Raw genomic sequence first — 24,543 nt, forward strand, 5'->3', positions numbered from 1 at the left:
ACCTAGTAATGCTGTGACACATTATCATTACCGGTACTTATATTTTGTTGTATTAATGTATTTTATTTTATTCTCCTATTTTACTGTTTTAGTATGATTTTAACTTGCTTTTAATTTGATTTTACTGGAAAGCACTTTGATCACCGTGAGTGTTGTAAAGCACTCAATAAATAAACGTTGATTGATTGATTGAGTTTTATTTTCTAATTTTTGTAGTTTTGGTACACATGAAAAAATATCCACTAATCGCTAAGGTGATCTGCAGCTATCCACAGGAGCGGCCGACAACTGCACATCTCTTTGTTGTGATGCCGTTTATGGTTCTCATTGGGCACCGTAGTTTTCTAAGACCAAAATCAGCTGACTTGTTTCTCTTTTTAAGTCGTTTTAGATGAACATTGCGATTTAAAATGTGCAAATTATAACATAATAATCCTCGGGTGTCATAGATTATATTTATACATCATACATAAGCACAATAGGTCTAGCTCATAATGTCCAGAATAAATATTATTAGCCTATTTTACTATGATAACATCAACTTCTGGCAGTCCGATAACATGCTCAACTATTTTTTTTATTGAAACTCAGCTGGTATTGGTTGATAACATGTATAGGCAGATATACTCAAAGCCCAGGTATCGGTTTCAGATTTGAAAGAAATGGATTGGTGGGTCTTTTTAAAAATATTTTTTAATAGGAAGGATTTATTTGCCTGAAACCAATGAATAGAACGTCATTAAGTCATCTGATACACAATACAAATGGTGGATGCATTACCGAGTGGAGAAACAGTGTTGTGAGCTCACCCCAGCCGATGACGTAGTAGACCTTCATTCTTCTGTCCTCGTTGATGTTGACAGAGACCACTTTACTCCAGAGCAGCAGCCCCTCCACCAGCATCCACGAGAACGAAGCCATGTAAAAGAGGTGGAGCAGGGCGGTCACCAAGAAGCACACCACCTGACCACAGAAAGCGTAGGTGGAATCAGGAAAAACAACACATAAGATAGATACAGAGGCCTATTATAGGAAGAACAGATCAGCTAAAAGGACGTTTCCAAAATGGAGTCAAATGTAATATAATATAACGCACATAAATACAGACTTAGGAATGACGTCTAACAAAAAAAAAAACATATGTCTGTGTCTAACTGGTTTATTCATATCGCAGTGATGATTCTGCAGTTTTCCAATTTAAAACTTTTACGGGTGAACTGCGCAAATGTTCTGGTGGACGGTCTGCCGTATGCTTGTCCCCATGGAGATGTAATTGCTTTACCTGAAATGTTCTACAGTGTAGCATTAAACTGGTATAGTTCAATGGAGCCGACCTGGTCATAAGTATTCTATTAAGTATTCTTGTTTTTTTCCATTTCTAATTCACTTGTAATTTAATAAACATGGTCAGAAGGGTCACGTGGTGACCATTCTCCTGTAGTCCCAACTACTCCAGGACAGCATCCCAGGTACTTCAAAGTTGATAGGCCCCCTCATCCCGGTTTACTGTCCTGTGGGCTCATTTCTGGATCTAAATAACTTCCTTAATCCAGTGTTTGTGTTTGCTGTCCTACCAGTGCAGGTAGGAGAATGGTGCCAAAATGTGTGTAAATTAGCTGGCAAGAGACATCACCATAACATAATGTGACCCTTCTGAAGAAGGACGCAGAAGTTATCTGAAAGATGGTATGTGTAAACAACACACTTGTCATAAAGTATCTTTTATCTAGCTTACATTTACTTCAGAGAGGTTCATTTTTTTTTCCCCAAATAATTATATAGATTATTACTTGCATGGTATGACAGTCAACTTTTTGTAATGCATTTAATTCAATACAGGTGATTTTATTGCCAAAAATAGCTTAAAAATTAATGTGAGCTGGATCGCCTCTCGGAAGATCTGACTCATTACTTATGGCGTCTCCTGTTTATGTCCATGGACATGAATACATTTGATATCATATTGTGGAACATTCTAAGCAAACCAATAACATCATGGAGAAGGAGATGAAGGAGATCACACACTCTCTATTGAAAAAAGTGACGTAGTGCACCTTTAACTATTAGGCCTCACCTCATTGGCTGAAGCCTTGTCACTGCACATGAGCAGCAGCTGTGCCACGGCCAGTGCCACGATCAGGTTTTTGTGGACAGTGGTTCGGTCGGACTTTGGGACCCTGCACAGACAGTAGCAGATGAGCAACTCATAGATAACAAAGAAAAGAACAAGTATAAATATAGCTAACACAAAGCTAGCTAACATTGATGTGGGGGTCGGATGGATAACATTTGCAGTCATGTTTAACCTTGATATTGTACACATAGAAACAGGACATTATGTGTGTGTTTTCTTTGCTTTCTTTAATGTATATGTATGCTGCACTCAGGCTACAACAGAGAATTACTTTTTAACTCATTTGATTTAGAAAATATGTTTTATTTTTCCAGACACCCCAAAACACCTTAAATGCAGAATTTGAAATACTAATTCTTACAAAAACATTGGATCTTTTCTGCAACATTTACCCACAACTTGAAACATTTAAAGCCACAGTATGTAATTTTTTTCCCCCCAAAACAGACAAGTAGGCTTGCATCTCCACAAACCTGACTGTTATTTGGCCTAGAGGAGGGCCTCCTCCTGCTTGTTTCCATGGTAATATTGTTCTTTGGCTATAATATACCAGAAGAAGGCATAACATGTATCTATCTCCATGGAAAATGAAGTTAAACCGTTCTATTAAAAAACATCCATGAAATCATGCAGGTGATACCCATCTCATTTTCTCATAAATTTGTGAGAAAGTGTATTGCAAAAGCAGAACTTCTCACAGTTTGACCCCAGCTTTAAAGATTATGGAGAAACATAAATGATCTTAATATGTTTTAGGAAAGTATAAATTTCATTTTAACCATAGACACATGTTAACAGCACTAGGGCTGCAACTAAACATTATTTTAGTAGTCCATTAATCAGATATACATTTTTTGACTGTTATTTCTGTTATACATTGAGACTTTTAAATACATCAGCCAAATAAACCCACATTTCTCAGTATGATTATGGTGTGTGCTTGAGTGTTAGTGGTTGTTGGAGGGGCCAGTTTGCCCCAGGGCAGCTGTGGCTACAATAGTAGTTTACCACCACTGAGTGTGGAGTGAATGAATAATGCACTGTAAAGCACTTTGGATGGCTTGAAAAGAGCGACATAAATCCAAAATCCAATGATTATTATTGCTGAAAATCAGAAATACTTTTATAGTTAAGTAATCACAATTAATCAAATAATTGAAGAAGCTCTAAACTGTACACAAAACATGACATTAACAGAAAATATTATTAAAGTTATGGAGAGAATGAAAGTGCCTTCTCCCACACAGCGTTGTAAACAGTACATCTCTGAGCTAGCTGAGTAGCTGTGCTGTTCACATCTCCACGGGCGAGCACCACGTACAGTCTTTTTTTTGTACTTATTGATGCGAGCGTGGCCAGGCCTTCTAAAAGCTTTTCACCCCTGGCGCTTTGCCGAGTGCTCCCAGTAACGCTCTCAGACTCACCCCACGGCGATGAAGAGCACCAAGGTGAAGAGGAGGCCGCACAGAGACACTCCACAGCCGATAAACGTCAGCACCTCTAGGGCTCTCTGGTTCTCTGGGCTCCACTGGAAAATACAGACACAAAAAAAGAAAAAACATAAGACGTAAATAGAAATATGTGCAGGAAAGACTACAGCAAAGCAGATATGAGACAGATAGAGCGATAAGGATGGAGAGATGAAGGATTTGTGAACCAGAATTTGTTGAGTAAGTATTTTTTGGACTATAAGGTACAGAAGAAAGTACAAGGTTTGGAATGACTGGTCCATTTATTCAGCTTTGTTTTTACATATAAATACACTGAATGTCTCTAAGTGACTACAGTTCTAATGAATTAATTGATATAGCAAAAGATTTTAGACACTGATAAGACAATAGATTATATAAGAATGTTAGATGTAAAAGCACGGAGTGATAGAAAGTAGGGATATTGTTCTGATATTGACACTGGTATTGGCAAAAGCTCTGATATTCCAATCCAGTTCACAAATCCAATACCACACTACATTTTTCTGAAGAAAGACCGCAGCTGTTTATGGTGTTGAGGCAAATGTTACAGCTATAAGTGTCTTTATTGGACCAGATAGATAAAAGGTATCAAGAACAAGCAAGAAAGCTAGATAGATAATTCTTACCTGCACTTCATAAACTTGGAGGAGCAAAGCAAAGTTGGTGGTGTGGTTGCAGAAGCAAACAGTGTAGCTGTAATGTTTGGACACCACCTCACAGCCTTTGGTGTTCCACCAACCCCCAGACTCTGGCCTAATGAGAAACATTACACAGAGAGCAAATGATTCAAGTTTATATAGGGCTAACATAGATACACAACAAACAAACTTTTAGTTTCTTATCTCAACTATGAGCAATTATTTTAAGATATTTTATAAATAATAGTGATTTATATTGTGGTGATCTCACTTGTATGGGCATTCAAATCACTTTACACTCAGGACAGCACAGACTGATAGCCCTTTCATTATTACCAAAGTTACAGCTGTGGCATATACCGCTTTGTTCAATGATTCTTATGATGTTGAACCACAGTAAGCCATGTGTGTGCATCTTTCATGTGCACCCCTCATGTGCACCCCTCATGTGCACCCCTCATGTGTACCCCTCATGTGTACCCCTCATGTGCACCCCTCATGTGCACCCCTCATGTGCACCCCTCATGTGCACCCCTCATGTGCACATGCATCTCACCATCTTGCTTTGTTTTGGGCAAATTGTAGTAGTTAACTTTGCTATATAAATATAACAACAAATTATAATGATTTACAATCAAAGAGTTTGGACTTTACTCTGGTTATAAGTGCAGTTATAATAGATTGGGGATTTTTCTTATTTTTTATTATGTAATCTCTTGATTTGTATAAAGTGCGATGGTAGAGGTACAATGGCTGTATGACAAATATGCTTTATAAATACAACTATTTCTGTTGTAAATATTTGTGGAAATGTAGGTGAGCATTTCCAATTATTAATATTTTCTCCAAAAATCATAAATGTTACTTACGCAAGATCAAAATCCCAGAAAGCACAGACAGGATCATACACTGCACCACTGGGATCCTGCATAAAACACAATGAGAAACACATACTTGCAAGTAATACAATACCACTGATAACGTACACATATTATTTATTTTGTATTTATTTATTTACTTGTTTTTTTTTACCTGCGTCCTGTGATGTAGGTGAAAGTAGACAGCAGTACTAACTGGCTGCTCGTCTCCCAACACTGTGGTGGATATGACCGATGACCCCAGGACTGTGCCCAGATACCTGCAGGTAGATCAAGTCTGTAAGGGGTGTGCTTGTATTTCACGCCTAGTCTGTTTTGCATTCTAGTTCACTGATTTTCAACCAGTGTGCTGCGGAACATTGGTGTGCCTTGAGGTATTGCCAGGTCTGCCTTGGAAAAAAATGCTATTTGAGTAAACGGTCAAAACAATCACTATTGCTAAATTTCAATAACCAGACACAGTGGTATAGAAAATATTTGCATTTTATGATTTTGTTATTACTTTAATAGGTGGTATGCTGCCAAAAAATTGTGCGATGTATCAAAAAGGATGGAAAAACACTGTTCTAGTTCATCTTCTAATGATCTAACTATAGTTCACTCTATGTGGTGACTAGATGTGTTGCTCAAAAACATAACAAAAAGATTGCGCTGATTTGAAAGAGATCCATGAACCAATCTGATTCAATTCAACATTAAACTTACACACATCTTTGTATTAAGGAAAAGCGAATGAAATAAAACACCCAGAATAACAGAACAAGAAACACTAACTAGCCATATTGAACTGCATTTTAGTGCTGCATGTTTGCAATTTTTGTCCGTCGACAAAACCCACAATGTCGATGAAATGTTCTGCACCAATAAATTTCAGAAACGCTTTGGACTTAAGTGTTTATCTGCATGGAGAGGCCGTCAAAAAATTTAAAGTGATCATGGAAGAAGGGGGATATAATATACGAAGATTTGAACTTTGAGAGTGTTTAAGCAAGAGAGTAATGTGAGAATATGTTAATGCCCGTCTGAGAAAAGTGTATAAAGTGTGTGGTGAGGGGTTTTACAGCCTTAAAATATATATACATTGTAAAAAATAAAGCTCACTACTTTGCAGATTTTGCCTATTGCGGGTTATTTTTAGAACATAACCTCCGTGATAAACGAGGGACCACTGTAGGTATAGATATAGTTAAGCATTTGACAATAAACCATGAGTACAGCCAGTTTGATTCAACTCAATAATCTGTCAGATCACTAGACTTAAAGTTCTGCTATGTAATTTTTCTGGTGGAAGGTTTGCTATCTGTTTGTCTTCTTGCAGATGTCATTGCTTTGCCTGGAATGTTCCACTGTATGGTATATACGCCACCAGGCCAACAGGTCAGATCTGTGGAGAGGGGAGTCTGCTGTCCATAAAAACTGAATCTATTTCTGCAAAATATTTAATCAATAACTTCTCCACAGAGACAAGCAGATGCCAGACCAGAAAAGTTACAAAGTGTACCTTTAATTAACCATGAAATGAAATGCTGATATTACACCCACTTTAAATGAAACTAAAACATAACTTGAACCAACCTCTCCACCCCATTCTCTTTACTGACATTTCTACCAGAGTGTACACACCATAGTATTATGATTATAATTGTGTTTACTTTCCAGTCTTGTCTTACGATAAATTGAATTCGTTTACCGTTGGCTGCCGTCGGTAACTGTGGGAACAATGGAGATGTTTTCCTCAGGAGGGAAAAGCGGACGCAGAGATCCATACCATGTATTGACCAGCGTGAGTGTTTGGAAACCTGAACATGAAAATAACAACAAGAGTCTCTCCACATTACAGACTTTCATACAGGTATTGTATGAAAACAATGACCTGATCTTTACACAGAGCCTCTGCCTGGAATGTCCATAGTACAGTATTAAATGTATCCAACACACATTCAACTGCTGGCTTGTGTGTTTTTATTGCTCAAAAATACATAATATACATATAGTGAGCAGGATCATATCTTCACAAACCTGACTTGTAAATTCGCCTGGTGTCTTCTTCTCTATCTCTCTGTATATGTGTATATTATAGAGAGAGAGATAGAGAGAGATAGAGAGAGATAGAGAGAGAGATAGAGATAGAGAGAGAGAGAGAGAGAGAGAGATTGAGAGAGAGAGAGAGAGAGAGATTGAGAGAGAGAGAGAGAGATTGAGAGAGAGAGAGATTGAGAGAGAGAGAGATTGAGAGAGAGATTGAGAGAGAGAGAGATTGAGAGAGAGAGATTAACCAGCTCATTTTGACATCCCTAATTTGAAGATGGTTCTTCATGATACTGTGTTTAATCATCAACAGCACTAGTGAAATTCTTTCAAATAACACAATTAACTTCTCAAACATTTCTAGAATACTCAAACATGACCAAGGAAAATCATAAGAGGGTTAAAAGCTCTATTTCGCATTACATTTATCCTTAAAGCTGACATACTCAACATTTTATCATAAATCATTATATTCTACTTCTCTCCCCAGAAAATGTATTGTAAAAGCAGAACCTTGTGACTTCATCTAAATAGAAGCATTTTATTTGTTGAAAACTTGAGCCATGGACCATGTGTGAGTCACTATATGATGCTTTGGGTGAAAGCTGATTGGCTGTCCAAAGATGGTCCACCCTGTGTCACTTTTTAGTCTGGAAACAGTTGTTCTAAAGCTGCGATAGTGGCCAGATAATTCTTACATGTGAATACTAGTGATGTGCCAAGAGTCTTATGAGAGATTGGGATTAGATTGATTAAATACATACTTCATTTTTCATGGTTTGAAAATTCGGTACAACGGCAATTTTCACAAATAACCATATATTGGCTGTTGTTGTACGAATAATCCCTGCACTTTTGCCTCCAGTCACCTCCACTCCTGAACTTTGAACATTCTAATCACATAATATTTTAAAGACTATAAACTGTACTTTGTTTAGCACATACCGTTGTTGTGTAGATCTTGTATGTTGTGTTGGGGCACAGAGATACAGTCCAGAGCAGCGTTTGGGTCTGAGTCTGGGCCACAGAAGTTTGGTCCAGTCCAGCCCTGGTCCAGTTTCTGCTGCTGCACCTCCACCTCTGCACAACCAAACACTTTATTACAACTTACCATAATGGCAAAACAAAACACAAGCCTACCTACATTATGCCAAACTGACTCTTGTGAACTTTTAGCCAGGTTAGAATGTTGTTACTGCCTTAAAAACATACCTGGAGTAGTGTTTTGTTTCATTCGCACATATGAGTAACCCTTTATTAGTCTGTCTACATCTCCAAAGCTCAAAATGCTCTGTTCCACCTTGTGATGTCATGAATTAGTAGTTTTCAAGTTAACAGCTCCTTTTACGTTCAGTTCAGTGGAGATTCTACTGTGGAATTTTTTGGGACTGGCACAAAATTAACTGAAGCATCTTAAAGCAGCACCGTGTAACTTTCTGAAGGTAACACTATATAAAGTTAAAACCTCTTGAAAACATTCTCTGTAGATATAGTTGAGTTTTATGCCATACTGTGGGATATTGTAGCCAAAGGAACATTTCCATAGAAACAAGCAGGTGGAGACTAAGTAAAAGTCATGTTTGTGGAGATGAAAAGCTGCTCACAGTAAAGACAAATGTCTTTAAAATTTGATTTTATGAGGATCTTTTTTTTTTTTTAAAGGCAAATTTTTTATCTTGAAATGTTTAAAACATTTGGAGTTTTGTTTTACCCCACTTTGCAAAACAAGTAAATCATATTTTTGAATAGAGAATACTGGGTAGAGAATAACATTTTATTTTGGATATTAGCAACATGGATAATGGTACAGAAATTATAGAAAAGTTGCCTGGGATCCAGAGCACACACTTCTTACACTTAATACTTTATTTAGATGAATTAGGTGAATTTTATTTTATTTGTAAAGCAATGGGCTCCTTCCTCTCACATGTGTCACTGTAACAGAGGGCGTGGGGACCAGGCTGATATCAATCTGTATAAAAATACACAGAGATATCATTCTGGATTGCCAGGCAAATGGAAATGATTAGTGGCAGACAATAACAAATCAAAATCGTTGAGTCATTTTACAGAAGAACCTTGTACCTATAGTTTCATCATATGTCAGTCTTCTATTAAATGTAAATGCTCCTGGAAATGTTTACAACACAAACTGTAATTGCAATACTTGTCAGAAAAAACACAATTTAAATTTTTCACAAAAATGTGAAGAACCAGAAGGCTTTAATGGCAAACTAATGTTAGCCTACTTGATTGACATAAAATATTATATAAAAAGTCAAATACATTTGCAGAAGAATGTGTCTTATTATTGACTTACGGTGCTGTCATAACTTTGAGTCAGTCTAAAATGTGAAATACCAAATTCATGTTATTCTAATATGTACGTTTTGTGATGGAGAATTTGAAAATGCCTGCCGCACTGGAACTATTAGCTTGATTCTCACAGAAAAGCTTAGTGCTTTTGTGCGTTCAACATTGAGCGATGAAAATAGTGATGTCCAAATATGCATTTATAGTCAAAGATGAATTCAATCCATTTTGTATTCATGAAACAGAGGCGCCCGGGTCGAACTCTCACTCTCTCTCTCCGCTTTCTCTCCTTCTCCTCTCTCCTTACCTCTCTCACTCCCTCACTTTTCACCCGGCATTTCAAAACAACAGCCGCACACAGAATTGCAATCAACTTTGATTAAAGCCGAGCTGGAATGCGGTTTCCATGGTAACTCCTATTGGTCGTATTTCTCATGGATTGTAAGAAGTCTTTTATCTTAGGAATCTGATTTGAGAATGTTTTCACTGCATCTTTTTCAAGACAATGTGGCAGTGAACATGTGAAGGACGGACATTTTGTTCAGACACATGTTTTCCTAGTAACTACATACCGATGCAAGCAAATACATGCAACGATTTAGAGAGCAATATCAAAACAGGTCAGACAGATGCAGGGGTGGGCTGTAAATAAAAATGTTAAATTGAATTTCAATCATAATATGCCTCAGTGACAATCTGCCTATCTAGAGTTTAGGGCTGAACGTCTGTAGTAATTTAGTCGATGAATCACACATGGTTGTTTTTGCATGAACTCCGTGTAGGTGTAGTCTTGCGAGCGTCATTTTGTAAAAGTGTAACACTGTTTTTTTGTGCCCATTGTGAAGTGCAAAGGTCATGGTTGGAAGAAGAATCACAGCTTTCCATTTTACATTTTTAGTAAAAGACGAAATTTAAATCTATCAACTGGACAAATCATTGTAGGAGTGAAGACGTTTCACTGCTCATCCAAGTCGCTTCTATAGTTCTGGTCAGATTTCTGTTGGACACTGCCTTATATCCATCTGAAGGGAGGAGCTAACTACACTGAAACTGTAAACAGCTATTGTCTCCAGTTTCAGCCTTATCAACCCTATTCAACCTGTAATAGTCCCCCTATTGTAACCTATTGTTCTCTTTGTTTCTGTTTGCTTTGGGTCTGATAGATATAAGGCAGTGTCCACCAGCAATCTGAATAGAAGTAAAGAAGTGGCTTGGATGAGCAGCAAAACATCTTTACTCCTACCACTTTGTGTCCTGTTGACAGATTTAAATTTCGTCTTTTGCTACGGATCAGACCTGGACGACTGAGGGATTACACAGACATTTATTACATTCTGAACGTCTCCTACCAACCTGTTAAACCTTGTGTATGTGACCTGTTTACTGTGGTATATACCCTCTAAAATAGTTCATCCACGTAGCCTTTTACAATATTATTAAGGCAACACAAAATATGAATGAATGGATGTGCGTGTTCTTTCTCTAACATAATATTATTGAGACATACAGAATACTAAACCAAAAATATACTGAGGTAGCTAAATCAAATCTGCTTCTGCTGAGAGTTCACGAAGAGCTCCCTGGTTGTTGGTTGTTGGCTAAAGCTAATGACGGTTGCTGGACACTACATTTCAAGGTGTTTTTCGAGAAATGTTTAGTCGATACCTATTTACTCACTGGACATTCGGAAACCACTGAAAATGCCACGACGCCTAAATAGCGCCCTAAACAGGGAATAGTGCGGACATTCGGACACTCTCTGCATTTGTCCCAACCTTCAACTAGTGTCACTTGCGCAACCTGTCAGGACCAGTGAGCTACTCTCCCAAGTCGTCATAGTTAATTCTTCTGACACCTATAAGGATGTGCTATAGATTTTAGAAACCATGGACCAATAATTGAGTTACATGTCTACAATGGTTATGCTCTTCTTTAAAAAATCAAATACTTGAAAACGAAAGAAAATGCTAATTAAGCTCTCCTGCGTCATTCAGAGTGTAAGAATTACAGTGGTTGTGATAGGATGACTTATGCATGATTCAATCACTATACAGATTGTGAAGGCCAACTTTTCTCTCCTTTCTAAACCTCGATTTAGTGTTCGCAGTTATCCGTCACCGCTGTGTTAAATTCCCCATTTCATTCGATTGAAGTCATAGTGTAGTTATCAGAGGTGGCCAAATATTGGAATCGAGTACAGCTATTTCAAGTACAAAGTAGAGGTTCAAGAAGGATTTTGAAAGTATTTGGGGAAATCACCACTTAAATAACAGTAATTGTATGTGTAACTGCCACCCTGAAAGTATCTGAAACCTCGATTTACGCATTATGAGACTGTAGGGGACATTTTGTGTACTTTGTCCTATTGAAAATATAATGTTTAGGTTTATTTTTTATAATTGCTGCGGAAACAGTCCTAATAATTCACCTTAATTCATTTTTAAGCACATGGATTGTCACTTAAAGAATTACTCATAGTGGAATAAATAACTTAAAGCAATTGATCTTCATTATTTGAACTATAAACTATAATATCGGTGTATGTATCTGTAGTAGGACTCACTGATGTTGGGGCTCTGGATGGTCACGTGTGGATTCTCGGCGATCAGATGAGAGCTTAGACTTGTCACCAAACGGTCGATGCTTTTCACCACATCCATGGGACCATTTACCACCTGAAACACACGGGAGGGGGTTATAGTCAACCCAAATGACCAGTTATGATACTTTTTTTTTTTTTTTTTTTTTTTTAGCAAAAAAAAGCAAATATAGGAATTTCAAAGGGACATACAACCTACAACAAATGCATTTTTTCTTTAATATAGCAAGTTCTAAGGTCCAGTCAGTCCGAAATGATCAGGTTCAACATTAGTGAATTTACCTTTTGGATGGCAAAGTACAATGTAAGCAATAGGAAACACTGCGGTGGTTTTATGACATTTTCACATTCTACAATATGAAAAGCACCAATAGATAAGCTCATATTGTGGATGCTGGACCATTGTAACATTTTGAAACCCCCTCCCATTCAGAGCTCCATCTAAGCGCATAGGCGTGGAGGAGACGGAGCAGCAGTGAGGGCTTCGACATGACAGTCTTCCCAAGTGCCGTGGTTACATTCGGCCTTAGTGGCAGCAGTGTCCTTGGGAGCGCGGAGAGATTATATATTTTCTTAATAAGACAAAATAAAGTCAATCAATATGAGGAAATATTTTTAATTTGTATGTATTTATTTGGTCATACTATCCAGCCCTACTATAAATGATCTTTATCATCATTTACAGATTTTCCATTTTGTTTTATTTATATGTAAATTGAAAATATAATCAACAACTCCTAGAGTATTTGTAAATGTGTTTGTGGAGTTGTTCACCAGTATAAATGATAAGCTCATTATATAAGTCTAGGCTTAAATCCTAAATTAAAGTTACAGTGTGAGCAGTTGTAATGTGCTCCATATATCTATGAGCACACTGCCCTCTAGTAGCCCTAAAATGAACTGAACAATATATGAATTTGCATTTGCAGTCACAATAAATAAATAAATAATATCGCAATTGTTGTTTGGAAAAATAAAACATTGAGTATATAATCTACAATTAAAACTATTAAGCTCAAAAACAGATAGAAATACCTTGTGTCATCTAATTTTCTAATCACCACAAGCTAAAAGTTGTGAGCTATAAAAAACACTGTCTATAGTAAAATGACTGGCTTTGAGATTCAAAAGTGTTCAAAAGATCGAAGCACTGAACTTCTATTTTAATGTGTGAAAATGTGTTGCAATAGTTCAAATAAATGCATTTAATGCACAGAAGGCTGGTGATAAACTATACAGGAAGTACTTTTTACTTTTTATAGAATGTTTCAAAGTGGATCAAAAGTGGAGTAAAAGCACTGTTTTGTTGCCTAGGTGTCATGAAGAGCACAGTGGAGTTACACCTCCCTGAAATCGGGGAGAAGCAAATTGAGACTTAAATCTGGCAAATTTAAGTGTGTGGCTGGCTTAAGTGATATTTCTGTTTATTCACATTTTGCACTATACCTGAACCACAACCGAGACATTTACAGGCGCATTTTAGTATGTACGTACATACATATATACATATACACATATACATGTAATATTGCCCACCACCTCTAGCCCTGTGTTGTACCTCTTTGATGGCCTGCCACTTGTGGGCGTTGTCCTGGCTGATCACACTGTCAGCCACACTGATAAAGTCCCGGCTGAGCTTCTGGACACGCCCCTCGCTCTGATTGGCCGGTGCAAGCTCTGTCTCTGGTGGAACATCCGCTGCCTGGGACAGTAACTGTATGAGAGACACCATGTCCACAGGCTGAAGCCCCTCCTCCTCCGTCTGCTCCAGGGCCTGCACACACGAGTCCAGCTGGACAGAGGCCTCCATCAGGCTAGAGGGGGCCGACACCTGAAAAGTAAAAAAATAATAATAATAATGAAAAGACTAAGAGAAGCAAGTTGCAGAGATTTAAAAGTTTGAATCATAGTTGATAAAAGGCAACAATGTTAGTTCTTCAAAATGCATATTTACCTTACGAAAATATTTAGATCGAGAGAGGTAATGGTCCATGCCACTAATAATAGATATCGCATCAATTTATTATGACTTTACCGAGACAGAAGTGAGTATATTCACACTGGTTTAATCATGTGTTGTTATCCTACATCCTACCCGACATTCACCCTCGTCCTGGTTTGGTCATGTTCTGTTTAGTTTTGATGTAAACCTGGTGTGTCTTGGTCTAGTCCACGCTTAGTTCTCTTCATTTGTTCATTTGTTAATAGCAACTGCATTGTTCTTGTTATTTGTGACATTCAAATAAAACTTTCATCATCACAAAAGCATGTCAGTATATACTGTAAATAGCTGCCAAGTCCGTTGGATACGGATGGGAGGAGACATAATTTTCATAAGATGAGATGCAAGATTGGGTCCACATGCAAGATAGACAAGATAATTTAAAATAGATAAAGGTGCAGATCAATTGATGTTTTAAATAATTTATTTATTTTTATTTTTCTCAGCAGCATTTATTTATCCCATCCCTATTAACAGAACAATCAACTTAAGTAATCTTTTATGTCTGATTAAAGCAATAGTGGAAGCATCATATCATTTTGCCTCACAGCTTGAGTATAGTACCTGTGCTTTACCTGTGTTTTGTTAGAGTGTGTGAGGATGTGGCTGAAGAGGGCTGTGGGCTGACTGTCTCTCACGTCACTGATCATCTTCAACTTCAGGAAACGCTCTGAGACAAAGCAACAAATGAGTTATGTTTAGGTTTACATTTTTGAGTTCATATGCACAACTTCAAATCATTCATAATAAGTGTAATTACATAATATGCTTGAAAATTGAATAGATAATGAAATACAAATGAATGGCCTTATTGCTTACAGACCAATTTAATACAAATAACTAGCACCATTCACCAATGTGTATTATTAAAAGCGGGTATTACATTTTTTTAGAGTATGAACCTCTAATACACAACATATTTAGTGCACCATGTTACCTTTTGTTGGTTTGATATGATATACTCATTTAACTAAGCGATGGGCTGTGTAATATGAGCATGAGGAACGCTGCAAAGAGCTGCAAAGAGCTGCAAAGAGCTGCAAAGAGCTGCAAAGAGCTGCAAAGAGCTGCAAAGAGCTGCAAAGAGCTGCAAAGAGCTGCAAAGAGCTGCAAAGAGCTTCCTAGTAACATAGGCTTATGGATTGAGCCATAGCCAAGATGCATAGTTTTTATACACCTAACCATAAAGGGTGGAAATAGTGCCTCGTATTTAAAGTATTAAAGTATTTTTGTGATTAGATATACTGTACTGTAACACATCTGTATACATTTGGACTGAAGAAACACATACATTCTGCTAGTCTAGACTGCTCAAAATCAGCTTGGAAATGCATGTAAGGACAAATAAAGATGGAATATTTTGTAATTTTGAAATAATTATGACCATTTACTTTGTACCAATAATAAGGGCACGCTCATGAGGTTTTACTGTATTCGTGAGTAGTGCATTGGCCTATATCAGAAGCTGGGGTCTCACCTTTGTTGCTTCTGCAGATAAAAGGCAGTGGCTCAGAACAATCTATGAGGCTGAACACTGGCTGCTGATTGGACCATCCCTGCAGCGTCCTACAGCCCTGGAGCTCCATCTGCTGGTCCTTTCCTGTCAGTACATGAATAGGACACAACCAAGAAGGCAGTGGTTATTGCATTTAGTGATTTGATAAAAAAAAGTCCAAAACAAGTCATTTAAATTGTCATTAAAAACATTACCATTGTTGTACCATTAGCCTATATATTTAAAACACATTTGAAATATCTAACTAAATACAAAATCAACAGCTATCGTTTTTTAGCCTCATTTATGCCAGGTTAAGTCATGTCTGCTGGTAACTATGGCATTTTCTATTAGACCTCTACACACAAAATAAATGTAAAAATACCTAAAAATAGCCCTAAAATCCTGATTTATAAGACCGTTAATAAAGGATATTTTATGTACAAACTTGCCTCAGCCCATTTCTCGTTTAATTGCAGTATTATGTGCGCCTATTGTTTGACAAAGACAGTGCTGCTAACAGAGACACAGCACTTATGTTGACACAGACGCTATTGTGTACTGTGTGTGTTGTTCCAGTGGAAAATAATACAGTTTCCTTCAGCTAGAATGTATGACAAAACATGAGTTAAAAAGAAAGAAAAAAAGAAAGAGAAAAAGATGGCCAAATTGATTAAATACCACATCTTTATGTTCTTTATGTTTTTTTTTTCTCCATAATTTTCTAACTACATTGTAACTATTGTGATAACACTGTGCTTCACAAATGGCAGTGGAGTTTAGCAGTGGGATCACTCTAATGTGTATTTTTTATGTTTGATTGAATACATTTTGTCTCATCTTTTAGGATTGGTGGTTGAAATGGTTTTATGGGTAACAATATTTTCATAGCAGTCTTGACAGTAGTAAATTACCCTTGTAATTTTCAATATTTGTAATACGGTACCAAACTCAACATGATGCCATACAGTATTATTTGGCCATGTGGTTAACCTGTAACTTTTTTGGTGCTCTGTTATTTGCTGGGAAAGTTCCACAGTATGGCATTAAACATATTAAGGTCAAATATGTGTATAGGGATCCGCACAGTAAGATTGCATGTATTTCAAGGTATTTTTTTAAGCAATAAAAATACCTGTAACTGAATAAATTCAAGTTAATAACATCTCCATGAAACAAGCAAGTAGCAGACCCACCACCAGAAAAGTTACACAGTGCACCTTTAAACACTTTGACTATTTAATCTATTTCTAATCTAGAATTTGAATTGAAATTACAAAATGTTAGAATGCTGTATATTTGTAGGTAATTACACGTGAAATGTACACACTCACCTGGACAGAAGAGCAGAGCCTCCATCTCTCTGACCACCTCATGCCTGATCAGGTACTCCAAACTCCAGCTGAAGAACACCTCATGTGACCCCGACGCGCACCCATAGAGCGCCCGCACGTGCCTCGCCTCTAGAGACGTATTCCACACATTCAAATCCGTGATATTCCCAAAAAACGGCTCGGTAAAATTCCCTCCAAATGAGTCCTGATCCTGCCCCAGAATGAAAATCCCATCACCATGTATATCCCTGGACGTCTCTGCTCCACTCCCTGCGTCCTTTCTCTCCCCGTCCACGTAGATCACCCACTGTTCACTAGCTTGGGTCCAGGTAACGCAGATGTGATGCCACGCTCCGTCGTTTGAGAATGAGGCCTTGTAGGGCATGTGTTTTCCATGGATTATGAGAGCTAGCAGGATTCGGCCCTGGCTGTCGACCTGGCTGCGGAGCTGGAATTCGTTGGTGAAGACGGCAGCGGCGTAAGAGAAGATGGTGGACACTTCGCTCCACTGGAGGTCCCACTGCACACGCACACAGACGCTGATGGAGGACAGGGATGGGAATGTGAAGTTGATCCGTGCAAAGCCATCACGAGACTCCTTTGGGAAGTTCAATGCAGAGAACTTCAAATCTGGAAAGGAAAAGAAAAGGGTTTTAAGTAAGAAGGAAAGAGTGACAACTGTTGCTGCTAACTTGTTTACAAAATAGATATGTTAAAAATGGATGAAATAACAAAGATGAAATAAACATAAAATTATTTGTATTTTAGTTACGACCACAGAATATATATTTGATCCGAGCTGGAGAAATAACCATCTACTATAATATGCTAGTGACATGATAACACAGCAATTTTACATATTAAATGGTCCATATTACACTATTTTCTGATCTATGTTATAATGTGTCCTCATCACAAACATCACTGGAGTTGTGTTTTGTTTTATTCAGAGATGTTTAACACACAAACCCTGCGTATTTAGAGTTCTTCTCAGAAAATGCTCTGTTCCACCTCGTGATGTTGTGTGATTGTACAGTAAGTGCTGCACTGTGTTTTTAAACTTCATACACCTTAACTAAAATTATTTGGAAAATTTCAGCCCTAGACTTGCCCATCTCTATGAAACTAAAGGTAATCGGTAACTGTTAACTTGAAAACTATCACTTCATGACATCACAATGTGGTATTTGATTTACAGAGCATTTTGAGCTCTGTAAATGTAGACAGACTAATAATGCAGGATTACTCAAAAATAAAACACAACTCCAGCTGTGTTTTTGATGAGGTAGCAACATTACAGCAGGACTCATAGATTAAATGTTGTGTAATATAGGACCTTTAAAATGACATCATAACCAAACAACAGTCAAATTCTGTATTCCCACATTCACTTTGTCTAAATAAATTACCATCCTTTATATAAAACTTGTTAAATCACAGTTTTACATGTTACAGTAATGTTGCGACAAAAACAGCCAGGCAGATAAGCACTTTTTATCTGTGTAAACCCTCAGTCGTCAGTTTGTTGTTGTTGTTGTTTTTTTTATACTCATCTTTTGCTACACTTTACATTTGGATTTCATTTTGTGGAGTACAGACTGAATAGAAATTACTTTTTAAACCCAACATACCTACTGTCGCTTTATCCCTAACACAATGGCTAAATGTTAGATACTACATGACATTCTACCATTGTGCCACTTCTCTGTTAATTGAATATAATCTCATTTGTTATCATTAAAGGTAACCTGGCTGACGACAGATTGATTTGTGTCATTCTGAATTGAGTTCTACACATTACCAATCTGGGATGACTTTCCCTGAAAGCAATCGGAAAACTTGGAACATCATGATGATTATTTGAATCTGTGTGGTCGAAGAGTCATAACAGAGAACCATGATGAAAAATCAAACTTTTTTTTACATCCAGACATCTTCCCGGTCAACAAATGCACAAAGTGCTTACAAAATAGTTCGTATTGACGCTACAATAGGCTGTTGGTGTTGCCATGTTTGTTTTGGTTCCCTTGAGCGTTTCATCCTTTGGCTACGTACAAACCTCAATACTGCTCTGTGATTGATACGGCAACCACCGGTCGAGCCCTATCACACCGGTTACCCCCTCAAAAACATACCTGCAGTTGTGTTTTGTTTCATTCGTACATATTTGAATTACCCTTTATTATTAGTCCATCTACATCTCCCAAACTCAAAATGCTCTGTTCCAGTTTTCAAGTTAACATCTACCGTTCACCTTTTGTTCAGTAAAGATTGGCAATTCCAGGGCTGAAATTATCCAAATGATTCTAGTGAAGGTGTATGGAGTTAAAAAGCACAGTGAAGCACTTCCTGTATTACCACATGACATTACACACACAAGACACACACAACTCCAGGTGTTTGTGATGAGGGAACAACATCATAACATAGATCAGAAAATATAGATACAGAAAATATGTGTCTTTTAAATGTAAATGATAAAAGCTATATTTGTAAGTACAGTACATACATTGTTTGGACAGAGCCTGTGGTTTTGAAGGTGCTTTGGTTGAATCCTGAATCCAGATTGGTGAGATGACTCCGGTCTGTTGGAGCAGCTCACGGAGGCCATCTTGCTCCTCCTCCTGGTCTGAAGTGGGCAGACTGCTGAAGTGTCCTCTGCACACGCTCTGGGCTCTGGAGAAGGGCAGGGACGTGTTGATCAGCTGAAATGCCCACTGTGATGTCAGGTGGACCAGAGAAGCTGGTTCTGCACACAATAAAACACAAAACATTAAAGTAAGACATGGGAGCTGATGAATACAATGCAATACGTCATACATGGCTGACAAAATGGATAATCTTATGATATGGCAATACTATTATAGTTAACATGTTACACACCAAAAACTACACATAAATAAATAGATAGACAAATAAATAAATACTAAAAAGAAACAAATCAATTTTAATGGTCCAATATGTAACTTTTCTGGTGAAAGGTCTGCCTCCGGCTTGTGTCCATGGAGATGTTATTGCTTTGAGTAGAATGTTCCACAATATAACATAGATATCTTATCAATGTTGTACAAGCAGACAAAGTTGTAGGTCAGAAGACTGGAGACGTGACCCTGCTCACAGATATGTTTAATGTCATACTGTGGAACATCTTACGAAAAGTAATAACTCCACTGAGACAAACAGGTGGCAGACCCTCCATCAGAAAAGTTAAGCAATGCACTTTTAAACCTTTATTATTTTATAAATGACTACATAAATATGTGTGTTTTAATTTTGTCATTTTATTTTGTCATTCTTAATAAGCGACACAAGGTTTATGTCCCATTATAACGATATATAAAAAGTATATATCAGGATAAATTAAAGCCGCAAGCGGCGATGATGGCCCTCGCCCCCTGCACGACTGCCCCTCCATGTGACTGTCAACCACCGCCCCCATGCAGCATTCCCCCCGCCTGGCCACCCCGCGGCCGCCATCCGTCCGCCATCCATCCCCCTTCACACCATTTCTATGGCGCAGTGTGGCCATTGCATTATAATGGCGGTCCACGGCGTTGAACCGGCAACCTCATGCACAATACAGGTATGGTGTAATGGACTTGGTACGTTTTGAGGCCTTCAATTACCTCCACAAGTTTCATGCCAATCAGACAAAGTTGTGTTGGTTACGTGTACAGTAGGTGATGCTATAGAGGTCACTGGCCATATGCTCATTATGGTTCTCTATTCACAATTTTATTCTGCATCAGTGATAAAAATTTGAGTTTTTTAGGCTGATCCATGTGTCTGTGAGCGGGACTCAAATAAACAGGAAATGAAGTCATATTTTGAGGGCCTGCTACACATAAACCGTAAGGAATATCCATAAAACATGGATGATTATTGACAATGAACATGTGTACATGCTGTATGTGGAGTTTGAGGTAATTTGGATGAAAAACCTTGGACTAGATGTGTTTCATGTATGTGAAAGTGGTGTGGGAATTTCAATCCAATACTGAAGTAATTTTTTGACGGCGAGCTACACCAAAACCATAATGAATATTGCCAAAACATGGATGATTATTAATGAACAACCTCTATAGATGTGGCATGTGGAGTTTGAGCTCATTCGGATGAAAAACCTCGGACTAGATACGTTTCATAGACATGAATGTCAAAGTGCCATGGGAATTTCTTTTCAATTCATTGTGCCCCTGCTGGCCAACCGTCAAAAATAACCCATGGCCATAACATAATTTTTTGCTTCCTGTCATACATACATTTATTTCCCAAATTTCATGAGAATACGATAATTTTGATGTTTCATGTGTATGGTAGAGGGCGCTATAGTGTTCATTTTACCCAGACTTTTTAGTCCATTACATTCAGGCCCAGATCACGCATTAGTGATGTACATTTGAGCTGTGTAGACCAATGCCTATGTGTGCAACATATTTTTCAGTGTTTTTTTTTTTTGGAGTCTTTGCACCCCTGGTGGCCAAGCATGGAAAATGACCCATGGCCATGTAATTTTTTGGTTCTTCTCATACCACTAATTGATTCCCCAAAGTTCATAGGAATTGGATAATGTTGGTGTTTCACCTTTATGGTAGGGGTATAGTGTTCATTATGATTTGAATTAATAGTGCATTCTATTAATGCCCTGATGTCACATGTGTGATTTGAATTTCAGCTGTCTAGACCAATGGCTGTGCATGTAAGAAATATTTTAATGTTTGTTTTTTTTTGGAGTCTTTGCGCCCCTGGTGGCCAAGCGTGAAAAATGACCTATGCCTGTAATGTAGCGTTTTGAAAACACGCTGCGAATGAAGTGGCAAATTTTTGATCCAATATGGCCGACTTCCTGTCCGTCATAGGGCAGCGCTACAATTATATTTTTTACTTCTCTCAATGAGCTCTATCACTGGTACGAATTTCGTCAAAATCTGTGTCTGGCCTTCCTATTAATTTGAAAATCTCAAAATTTCTAGGTGGCGCTGTCAAGCCGGTGTGCGTCAGACATTGTCGCAATGCCAATTTTATGAAATTTTTCACCAAGCCGGTCGATCCTATACCTATACGTGGGACGTTCAGTGGGTGAAAACTGTGATTGTTTTGGCAGAAAAATAATAAGAATAAGAAACCCGGAAAGAACAATGCCCCTCGGCATCACTGCGTGAGTGGCGAGGGCCAATTAAGGTATCATAATGTAAATTTCCTATTAAAAATCTAGAAAAACATCAAAAGCTGTGATCTAATTCGGGTATTTAATGTGTTGACTAAAACACAATAAAAGGACAGCACAATGAGAAGCAACAGTGAGCTGTAAAAGGAGCTCTCAGGGTGAATTAGTGTGTTACCCTGTGTGTCCCCCGCTCTGTCTGCAGTGGGCTCAGTCTCACACAACACCTGCAACACAAGCACAATACACACACAAGAGTCATCAGTTTAGTTACATTACAAGGATTTATACAGGACAACAGTAGAAAGGAGAAGTTAGTAGATGAGTGACTTGGCTGAAGATTTGGCATTTTTGGTAATTAGATGTGAAAAGAATGATTCAACTTATGATTCACAAGTTTAATCTGTCTTTATAGAAATACATTGTTTCTTAGTACATATTTTTGTACAAATAGTAGTTTTTCCATGAATTCCCGTGCAGGTGCAGTCTTGTGAGTGTAGTTTGGGTCAGATACATAGAGATACTTACGTTCCTTGAGATTACAATACGATTATGTTTCAAAATCCAAATTCAATTCCCTGACTGTGCACATATTTTAAACACAAGTTTGTATTAACACTTGAGTAAACAAATGTTAGAGGCTATACTTTTAGAGCATTTGTTGAGATCTAAACTACAGGGTTAGATCTCATTGAGACACAACGATATTTTGTTGCTTGCAGAGGAAATTCTAGATAAAGCTTGCTGAAGTTGTATTAAGCCGTGATTTTGATTTGAGTGAAATGCATATTTGAATGTCTCTTTCTCGCTCAGTACAGTCTATGGCACGTTACGTGTTCGAGCCCGTATTTGTTTTTGTGTGAAGAAGACAAGTTGAAGGTGCAGGGGTGTCTCTTTGACCTCCTGACACCTAACCACGCAAACCAAACTCATTAAAGTTCCTACACCACTGGACACTGCACCCAGGAAAACACCATTTATCTCAACTATCTCAACAAAAAACATAAACTGACCAGACTGGAGGAAAGGTACAAGGACTACACACAGTGTAAAGTTTATCAAAGGAAAAAAGAGGAAAAAATGCATATGCAGGTTTAAAGGGAACATATTATATTACGCTATTTTCCGAAGTCTGTTTTACTATTTCCTCATCACAAACAGACCTGGAGTTGTGTTTTGTTTCGTTCAAACATTTATCACATAAATCCAACATATTTTGGCTGAGTTCTTCTCTCAAACGGAAAACGCTCTGTTCCACCTGGTGATGTCATGTGGTAATACAGGAAGTGCCCCATTGTGTTTATAAACTCCAAACACCTTCACTAGAATCATCTGGATGATTTCAGCCCCGGAACTGCCAATCTCTACTGAACTAAAACTAAAAGATAGCTGCTAACTTAAAAAAAAAAAAAAAAACTACCATGGAACAGAGCATCTTTAGCTTGGGATAAAGGGTTACTCAAACATATGTGAATAAAACAAAACACTCCTGGTATGTTTTTAATGAGGTAACAACATTTTGCACCATATAGGACCTTTAAGATTATTGCTTTAAAGTTACGCAAAGTAAATAAAACCATCAATAAAATCTGTTCTACCGCTAGTCATTTTTCAAAACAAATCCTACCTCTGACTTTGGCACTGAAGTAATATCATACTTTAAAGCCAGGGTATGTAACTTTAATAAAAAAAAAAAAAAAAAACACATAAATAACATAAAAAATAAATAAATAAATACAAAATAAATAAAAGTGCTTTTATTTATTTATTATTTTATTATAATTTTTTAAAAGTTGTTTTTGTTGCGTGAGAAAACCTGAACCTCACCTGAAGAAAGACCTCCTCCTCCACAGTGTGGCTTAAACCTGTCTATCTCTATGGAGAACGTTCCAAAGTATACTTTTAACATTATATTTCCATGGAATCATGCAGCTGACATGCCATCACCGCTAGAAAGTTACATGCTGTTGCTTTAATTACATCAGATTATTTTGGTCAGTTTAGTCAAATGTATAATTTATGTTTCATGTTTTCTAAGATTGTATTTACTTCATGTGTATATAGCAAACTAGTATAACATGCGTACATACATTATTGTCTTACCGCAATTGAGAAGAGCAGCAGTCCAGTTTGCAGAGCAGGGGTCATCTCTGGGTCAATTTAAACTCTTGCAGATACAATTATATATTTTTTCTTTCCCGATAAAATAAATAGTTACAATGCATGGCAGGTTAAGCTTGTATGACCTTCAGGAGTGTGCAACAGGTTCCTGCGGTTCTCACTCTATATCACTCAAAAAGTACTGTTAAAGTCGTCCCATATAACTTTATCCAATCAAATTTATACTCCTCAAAAAATGGTACAGAAATCCACGTTTGGCTCAAATCTGAAAAAGAAACATCCAGTCTTGAGTGAACAGTCCGGTAAGCAAACCAACCCAAGTGTTTATGACCAAAGAGCCCTCTTCCTCTGCAGAGCCCATCTCC

At 37.6% G+C, this 24,543-nt stretch overlaps 1 protein-coding gene across 1 annotated transcript in view; it reads right to left on the minus strand.

The window, feature by feature from the left end:
- Positions 1-24,216, minus strand: part of adgrd2 (adhesion G protein-coupled receptor D2) — a 42,573-nt gene extending 18,357 nt beyond the window's left edge. The window contains exons 1-16 of the mRNA XM_055224085.1: positions 24,161-24,216; positions 22,236-22,284; positions 19,403-19,642; positions 16,894-17,523; positions 15,542-15,664; positions 14,640-14,734; positions 13,621-13,893; positions 12,027-12,138; positions 8,096-8,230; positions 6,813-6,921; positions 5,277-5,382; positions 5,114-5,169; positions 4,233-4,359; positions 3,559-3,662; positions 2,075-2,177; positions 810-963 (exon numbers count right to left, since the gene is read on the minus strand). Coding sequence (XP_055080060.1) covers positions 810-963; positions 2,075-2,177; positions 3,559-3,662; positions 4,233-4,359; positions 5,114-5,169; positions 5,277-5,382; positions 6,813-6,921; positions 8,096-8,230; positions 12,027-12,138; positions 13,621-13,893; positions 14,640-14,734; positions 15,542-15,664; positions 16,894-17,523; positions 19,403-19,642; positions 22,236-22,284; positions 24,161-24,205 — 2,461 coding nt within the window. The 5' untranslated portion in view covers positions 24,206-24,216. The remainder of the gene's footprint in view (positions 1-809; positions 964-2,074; positions 2,178-3,558; positions 3,663-4,232; positions 4,360-5,113; positions 5,170-5,276; positions 5,383-6,812; positions 6,922-8,095; positions 8,231-12,026; positions 12,139-13,620; positions 13,894-14,639; positions 14,735-15,541; positions 15,665-16,893; positions 17,524-19,402; positions 19,643-22,235; positions 22,285-24,160) is intronic.
- Positions 24,217-24,543: the final 327 nt, after the last annotated feature.

The sequence above is a fragment of the Periophthalmus magnuspinnatus genome, chromosome 9, assembly GCF_009829125.3.
Source record: "Periophthalmus magnuspinnatus isolate fPerMag1 chromosome 9, fPerMag1.2.pri, whole genome shotgun sequence".
NCBI classification, from domain to species: domain Eukaryota; kingdom Metazoa; phylum Chordata; class Actinopteri; order Gobiiformes; family Gobiidae; genus Periophthalmus; species Periophthalmus magnuspinnatus.